Below are 8243 nucleotides of genomic sequence, written 5' to 3' on the forward strand. Positions count from 1 at the left end.
TCCCTCTGTGTGGCTAACACATGCCCTTCCAGCTGCTTTCCACGTCTGTCAGCCACAGAGGCACGTGGACCGGGTGCTTCCCGGGTGCCAGGCGCTGTGCTGAGCACTGTGTCAGATCGGATTTAATCACCTGTCCCTGGAGGAGATGCTCTTCTTGAGGAAACAGAGCTTCGGTCACAGAGTAAGTGGCAGAATATACAGGAGTGCTGTGTTCTCTCTTTGTAGTTTCCATAAACGCTGCTGTGCTAGATCTTGTCCTGCCTTTTTCTGTGTTTCACTCACCGCTATGCATTTAAGCTTCGTCCACATGGCCGTCGGCCATGCGTTCCCCAGTGATGGGCCCTTCCAGCCTTCGCCACTTCAAACCGTGCGGAAGACACGCCTTCCCACTTGGAGAGGTTTTCCCAAGGAGTGGAACTGCCAGGGGACGCTCGGCTGCCAACCTGCCCTTTCGAACATGCCTGCTAGTTTGCATTCCCTCCCCGAACACCACGCCGCCATTTCCCACCTCCCCACCAGCCATCGGGCTAGCTGACTTCCTATTCTTGCCAACCTGATGGGTGTCATGTCGGACCTTGTATTTTCTTTCTTTTTTTTTTTAATCCTCACCCATGGATATTTTTCCATTGAATTTCAGAGATAGAAGAGAGAGGGAAAGACAGAAATATCGATGTGAGAGAAACACATGAATTGGTTGCCTCCTGCACATGCCCTGACCAGGGCCCAGGCTGGGGAGAAGCCTGCAACCGAGGTAAGACCCCTTGACCAAAATCGAACTCAGGACCCTTTGGTCCACAGTCCGACAATCTATCCACTGAGCACACCGGCTAGGACAGCGGTTCTCAACCTATGGGTCGCGACTCCTTTGGGGGTTGAACAACCCTTTCACAGGGGTCACCTAAGACCATGGGAAAACACATACATAATTACATATTGTTTTTGTGATTAATCACTATGTTTTAATTATGTTCAATTTGTAACAATGAAATTGGGGGTCACCACAACATGAGGAACTGTATTAAAGGGTCGCGGCATTGGGAAGGTTGAGAACCACTGGGCTAGGCGGACCCTGTATTTTCCTTTGCAGCTCTCTGATTACCGGGGTGGGTGCAGAAATCTTTTTTGAACATGTGCACACACACAAAATAGGAAGGACGTGATTTCACAATGAAGATAATTCACTCCGATGATGAAGGTCAGCGTCACACAGCCCTGCCCCACTCCCCAGCTACAAGGAGCCCCCTGAGAGAGTCCAGAGCCACATGACACGCTCACCAGAAGCTGTGCCCCAGGAGGAGGGACCAGGTCCCTGTGACCCAGGTGCCACTCCTCTGCCACAGAGCTCACAGCCTAGAAGAGTGGGACCTTGGTCCCATCCATGTCCTGGGTCAAGCCTACATACCTGAGAACAGATGGGAGGGGGTGCCTCAGGTAGGGGAGTCTGTTAGCTCTACCCCTCACACTCACACTGGACACCCCCGTCCTACCCCCAGACCTGTGTACAGCCCCTGCCCATCTCTGGGCCAAAGAGCAAACTCAGGCCACTCATCTCACTTTCAGAGCCGCAGAAATGGGGGTGATGACAGCTCTCCTAGAAGGCAATGCACTCGCCCTACCCAGAAACCCCACGGGAGGGGGTACCAATAGCCCCCCCTGACTGATGTGGTGAAGCCACAGGTCACACTGGTGCTGAAGGAGGCCATCTCACACCTCCAGGCCAGTGGATGGCAGGCCAGGTCACTCCATCCTCAACTCTCTTCCCCTCCCCACCCCCCCAGCCCCTGGGGCAGGTGTGGAGGAGGAGTACCTCCTACTCGAACCCTCCTGCCTTCTTCCCCTCCACCCTTTTTTCCTTGTGGCTTCTGGGGCCCTGAGGGGCTGCCAGTGCCACAGGACACCCCTCAGCCAAGGCAGGCCCAAAAGAGGGCTGGAGTGGGGCCCCTGTGTGGTGCCTGAGGAAGTGGGGATCAGGGGAGCCCAGAGGGAAACCCGGATAGAATCACATCAAACCCTCTAGGCCTTTGCCCTCAATGCCCCTCCCTGGAGCCCTCTCCCCACAGACAGTTTTCTGGCCCCCCCAATCCTCCCTTAATGGGGTTTTCTCCTTAAACCTCACCTTATCAGTCTCCCCGAAACCCTGTATAGACTGGCTGGGGCCACTTGTCCTGCCCGGGACTCCCCACTCCTCCCTTATGCTTTATTTTCCCCAGGACACGTATCACCTCCGACACACTATTTAACTTCCTTATTGTCTCTCCCCCATCAGAAATAAGCCGAGAACATCGCTACCTAGAAGTGTCTCTATAGATAAAAATTTTATGAGAGTATCATAAACATGCATGCATCTAAAGTGTGCAGCTTAATATATTTTTCTATCAAACCACCACTCAGTTCAAGGTATAGAACATTTCCAGAAGACTCCTCGTGCCCCCTCCTAGACAACCCCCCTTCCAGAAGTAACCATTTATTATTATTTTAGTCCTCACCAGAGGATATTTTCCCATTGATTTTTAGAGAGCGTGGAAGAGAGAGGGAAAGACAGAAATTTTGATGTGAAACACATCAATTGGTTGTCAGAGCCTGAAGTAACTATTATACTGACTTCTATCCCCATGAATTAGTTTCACCTGTCCCTGAATTCCATGTAAATGAACGACATGGAATGTGTTCATTCTCAGTGTGTACTCTTTTTTTTTTTTCTGGAAGGACTTTAGCAAAGGGATCATTGACAGGTGTAGTAGCAAGGGCAGCCAGGCAGCCGGGGAGGTGGCACCCTGGAAACAGACCATCCAAGGTCTCCACGGTGTGTACTCGTGTTTGGCTTCTTTTGCTCAACATAACATCTGCAGGATTCACCCAGGATGTTGTAAGACCGGTTTGTTCTTTTTTGTTGTTAATCCTCACCCAAGGATATTTTTCCATTGATTTCTAAAAATATGTTACTGATTTCAGAGAGGAGAGATAAAAACATCAATGATGAGAAACAATGATCTGCTGCCTCCTGCATGCCCCCTACTGGGGATTGAGCTCGCAGCTGGGACATGTGCCCTTGACTGGAATTGAACCCGTTCGCAGGCTGACTCTATCCATTGAGCCAAACCAGCTAGGGTTCCCCCCCTCTTAACACCCCACCCCCATTGATTTCTTTAGAGAGAGTGGAAGGAAGGGGGAGACAGAAACATTGATGTGTGAGAGAGACATCGGTTGGTTGCCTTCCGCAGGCACCCTACCAGGGCTGGGGATTGAGCCTGCTACCCAGGTACATGCCCTTGATTGGAATCAAACTCAGGATCCTTCAGTCCAAGGGCTGATGCTCTATCCACGGAGCCAAACCGGCTAGGGCCTGGCTCTTTCTTTATTGCTGTTCTGTGAAGCAACATCCTACCACTGACTTACCCGTGCTCTTGCTGATGGGCATTCGGGCTGGTTTCCACTGGGGACTGTGAGCATTCTGGTGTGTCTTGTGGTGGACGTGTGCCCGGGGGGACTGCTACATGGCAGGAAAGCGTATATTAAGACTCAATGAGAAACGGTTTTCTAAGGTGGTTGCACCAACTGATATTCTCACCAACAGCTTGAGTTTGGGAGTCGCCACCTCCTCTGCAGCACTTGGTGGCGTCAGACTTCACCGTGTTGGGTGGGAGCCCGCATCTCATTTCCCTGCAGAGTGATGGCGCTGATGCTCAGTAAACGTTTGCTGGATGAATCCTTAGATGGGCTGTGGAGGGAGGCTCTCCACTCGGCAGGGACAGTGAGATGATACCCTTCACATGACGGTCAAGGCCCCTGACTCCCACACTGGCCTCAGAAGCTGCCCCGTTTCACACACGGGTCACACTTACACTCAAGCGTGCAGCCGAGGCAGGCTGAGACATCCAGACAGAACTTGGCTCTTATTCATCTGGTTCCCAGGTGGAGCTCTGCAGATGGGGTAGTCACAGGCTGCCCCATCAGTGCCCAGTGGTGCCCACAGGGCAGAGCCATCTTTCCCCACTCCCAGGAGGCACTCAAGAGGCCAGACCCAGCCTGGAGCACTGTCTGCCCAGCCCCTGGCCTCTGACTGCAGAGGCTGCACTCCTAACACTTGGCCGAGGGCGAGTCAAGCCCTTCCCGGCTGCCCGTGAGGTCCTGCACCAGAACCTGAACCTGGCTGGTCAGTCACCCAGGTTGGCTAGAACACTTTTCCTAGCCTCCGCCAGAGAGAACCGTGTGACCGTTCCAAGGGGAGGTGAAAGAGGTGACAGGGTCACTCCCAGTCCTGGGCTAGAAAAATCGCCGTGGGTCTGAGCTTTCCGTTTCCACAGTGACCTTGGAAGTCATGGCTGGAAGATGATGAGGCCACAAGGTAGAGCGAGCCTGGGCCCTCAAGTCCCTCTTGGAGAAGTACCACCCACCGATCAGATAAATCCCACTATGAACCTTACATGAACACGAAGTTCCACTGCATCTGAGTCTCTATTTTGAGTCTGTCACATCAGCCCTTGTCCCTAACTAATAGGAACTATCAGCATAAATAGTACAGTATATGTAACTAACAGTTAACAACTAGCCCCATTTTACAGATGAAGAAACTGAACACAGAGAAGCTACAGAACTTGTTTGAGGTTAGGAAGTGAAGAGGCCAGGATTTGAACCTGGGGCCTGGTTCTAGAGGTTCCACTCCTAAGCACTCTGCGGAACCCATGAGCCCCTGGCCATCTCACCCCCATCCGCGCCTCCTTGACACTTTTGCCCATGAAGGTGCTACACACACCTCAGGTTGAATAGAGGAGAAATGGTTTCCCAAAAGAAAGCAGGGGCACTGTGCCCAGAGGGCGAGCAGATGAGAGGCAGACAGAAGCCACACACAACCACGCCAACCAGCAGCCTCCCATTTCACACAAGTCAGACACTTCCGGGAAAAACTCAATCCCGCCATCCTCCTACCTAAACCGCACTCTCCCTGTCAGGCCGCAGTCCCCTGGACACTCCCCATCTCACTCCATTAATTCTCCCCCATCCTGTCCCTTCACCCCTCCCTCACTGCAAGCCTGCATTGCCACCATCTTAAAAACAGAAACAAAAACTTCCCTCCTCCTCCCTCTGAGCCACTGCTCTCTCATCTCTACTTCATAGCCCTGAGCAGTTGCTTCAGCTCACCTGCTTCTCACCTCCCGCTTCCCTGCCTCACCACACGAGCCACCGAGGCACCGAGGCAGCTCTGGCAGAGGCTGACTCGAGGCCTGCAGGGGTCCTGCGATCCACAGCTGGCCTCTCCTTCCTCCCAGCCCAGGGGTGGGCACTACCAACGGATCCTGTCTCCTCTGATGGAGCGAGGTCACCTACTCTCTAGGCCAGGGGTGGGCAAACTTTTTGACTCGAGGGCCACAATGGGTTCTTAAACTGGACCGGAGGGCTGGAACAAAAGCATGGATGGAGTGCTTGTGTGAACTAATATAAATTCAAAGTAAACATCATTACATAAAAGGGTACGGTCTTTTTTTTTTTTTAGTTTTATTCATTTCAAATCGGCCGGATCGGCCCGCAGGCCGTAGTTTGCCCACGGCTGCTCTAGGCCCTACACCCAGTACCACTGCTCACAGGTACCCCAATTCATCAGAGCCGAACTGGTGACCTTCAGGTCGAACCCTGCTCTTCCTCCTGTGTCCCCAGCTAGAAAAGGCCCCTGCCCAAGTGGCTGCAGAAAGAAACATGAGAGTCCTTAGGGTCCCCACCCTCTCAGCACATGTCCAGGCGACCATCGGCGCTCGAGTCACTGCTGACAGACGTCAAGTCTGCCCACCTCACCGAGCCATGGCTCCCTCAAAGCACATCTGCCCCATGGACACTGCAGCTCCGGTGCAGAACTGACTATAGACCGAGCGACTGTGTCACTGTCCTGCTCACAGGCCTTCAAGGCTCTCCCCAATCTACCTACCTACCTCTACTCCCACCGTCCCTTCCCCCACCCTTCACAGCACCAGGCATAGCTCTACAGCTCCTATTACTCAGCCCATCTATCCCTTTGCAGTAGCCCAGAAGGGGCAGAATGGTCTCCATCAGAGAGATAAGAAAAGGCTGCTCGGAGAAAGGGAGGAACCTGCCCAGGGTCATACAGTGTACGACAGGTTGTCCCTCGGCATGACCAGCACACTCCCCCCACCTTCCTTCTATCAGCACCCGGCGGATGCATGCTCCAGCCCCTCCCCGGCCCACACTGCTCAGTGTGGGGAAGTCAGGTGGATGGACAGGAAGGTGGCCACAAAGCCCTGCACAGAGGCTGGGATAAACACTGATGTTCCCTTTTATTTTTATTAATAAATTTAAGAACAGCTCTATCGTCTCTCCTCCGCCCAGAACTAAAATCAACTAAAAGGGGGTGTGGCCTGGGGGGCAGAGGGTGCTAGGAGTCATAATCCTCTTCGTCCTCTGCATCAGGTCCTGAGGGGCCCGGGGGCGCTGGGGGCGGGGGCAGAGGCATAGTCGAGGTGAAGGGCATGAAAGGTGTTGGGGGGCTGCAGGGCAGAAAGCAGGAGAGGAAGGTCAGGTTACTCTCCGGTGCCCACTGAGCCCCACACAGGAAGCATGGAGCCCACCACCCTCTGTACCAAAGGGGGGGCCAAGCCCAGAAAATGGAAGGGCCCAGAACAGGTCCCTAAGCCCCGACCCAGGCCCCACTCACTGCCCTGCCCAGGGGAGGGGAGTTCTGAGACACGGTCTCTGTCCTTAAGCCCTCCTCAGTGCCTCCCTCCCCATTCCCCAAATCTGCCACCATGAGCACAAGCAAGTGGCCAGAGGCCTGGAGGAACAAGTCTGCTGCTGTCTTCCTGGGGCCACTGCTTACCTCTGAAAGTGGGCAGGGGGGTGGCTGGCCTGGGGTGGGGCCTGCGGTGTCTCCTCTTCCCCATCGGTGTCAGTGTCCTCGGACTCATCCTGGGAGCAAGACAGGGGTCAGAAACGACAGGAACGGCATGGGCCGGTCACTGGAGAGCCCAGACCCCGGAAACGGCAGGGGCGGGAGGCTGACCTCACAGCCCCCATTGACAAAGCCGCCACAGGTGAGGATGGGGCCGGCCTTCGGCCGGCGTGGAGGGGCGGGGCAGAGGGCTGAGGGCCTCCCTTACCTCCTGCTCCGAGTCTGTCCCTGATAGCTTCTTGTCCTTGCCTTTGCTTCCCATCCCACCATTCTTCCGGCTGCTGCTGCCCGGCTTCCGGCCCCTGCGGGGAGGTACAGTCCATCTCCCCGCTCTTCACCTGCCCCCACCCACCTCCAACCCCTGTGGCCTTGGCCTTCTGCACCTGGACGCTTGGCCCTGGCTCCCCACCTGCGGGCACCCTTGTCCCCGTCCATGTGGTTGTCTTCCCCGTCCCCCTGCATGTCAGGCACGGACGCCACCAGGTCCTTCAAGAAGTCAAACTGCTGCTCCAGCTCAATGCACTGCTTCCTGGAAGGGGCGGGAGGGGATGGCATCTGGCAGCGCCCGGCTGCCTGGGCTCCCGGCGAGGGGCAGTCAGCAGCTCTGGATGTCGGAGGAAGGGAGCCCGGAACACCTCCACCTTCATCTCCACCGGCCGACCTCGCCCCTTCGCGGTAACACCCCACCTTTCCCAAGTTCGAACCCACCGGCCTCTACGGCCTCGCTGGTCTCCCAGGAGCCTCCCGCCTGCAGCCTCCGGGCCGGGGCCTGCGGCCTGGGGCCCTCCGAGGACCCAGCCTCTCTTAGGCGTGTGAGCTCCGGGGACCGAAGCCCACAGGCCCCTGGTCTGCACGGCCACTCACAGGTGGGATGTGGTCATGGTCTTGGCGTTCCGGGACTGGGTCACCTGGCAGGCCTTCTTCAACAGCGACTCCAGGAACAGCTCCAGGGCCCGGGCTCGGGAGCGTCAAGGAGAACCCCGCGGGTGCACCCCAGGCCGCCCCCCGCCCCCACGGCCCTCGCCCCGGGCAGCCCCGACAGGATACAGATGATGACGGGCACCGCCGCCGCCACCTTCCCAATTTCCTCGTCAGTCTGCATGATCTTCTTGATCCGCGCCTGGGAAGGGGGCAGAGAGCTCGGACCCCATCGCTTCTGGACCAGAAAACGGCGCTGGGGGAAGAACCAGTGTCACCCAAATAAATTCAATAAAAAAATAACCAAATCAATGACCTAAGTCAATAAATTAGAGGATACCCATATAATGGGATACTACTCAACTTAAAAAAGAATGACCTCACATTCTTATGTACTGAGAAAAGACGTCCAAGATACTTATTTGAAAAA

The 8243-nt window shown here is 55.3% G+C and overlaps 2 protein-coding genes across 3 annotated transcripts in view; one reads left to right on the forward strand and one right to left on the reverse strand.

Moving 5' to 3' along the window:
- Positions 1–6265: 6265 nt before the first annotated feature.
- DRAP1 (DR1 associated protein 1) overlaps positions 6266–8243 on the reverse strand; it is a 21439-nt gene continuing 19461 nt past the window's right edge. Inside the window, exons 2-7 of one of the 2 annotated variants that reach the window (XM_006771696.2) lie at positions 7943–8015; positions 7760–7853; positions 7305–7424; positions 7104–7197; positions 6824–6912; positions 6266–6494 (exon numbers count right to left, since the gene is read on the reverse strand). In XM_006771696.2, the coding sequence (XP_006771759.2) occupies positions 6383–6494; positions 6824–6912; positions 7104–7197; positions 7305–7424; positions 7760–7853; positions 7943–8015 (582 nt within the window). In that variant the 3' untranslated portion in view covers positions 6266–6382. Of the gene's footprint in view, positions 6495–6823; positions 6913–7103; positions 7198–7304; positions 7500–7759; positions 7854–7942; positions 8016–8243 lie in introns of both variants that reach the window. The other variant, XM_015569053.1, reaches the window with a different exon arrangement.
- Positions 8188–8243, forward strand: part of LOC102769830 (chromosome unknown open reading frame, human C11orf68) — a 2478-nt gene continuing 2422 nt past the window's right edge. Inside the window, exon 1 of the mRNA XM_006771697.2 lies at positions 8188–8205. Coding sequence (XP_006771760.2) covers positions 8188–8205 — 18 coding nt within the window. The remainder of the gene's footprint in view (positions 8206–8243) is intronic.

Source organism: Myotis davidii, unplaced genomic scaffold (assembly GCF_000327345.1).
Source record: "Myotis davidii unplaced genomic scaffold, ASM32734v1 scaffold425, whole genome shotgun sequence".
In the NCBI taxonomy this organism is placed as follows: domain Eukaryota; kingdom Metazoa; phylum Chordata; class Mammalia; order Chiroptera; family Vespertilionidae; genus Myotis; species Myotis davidii.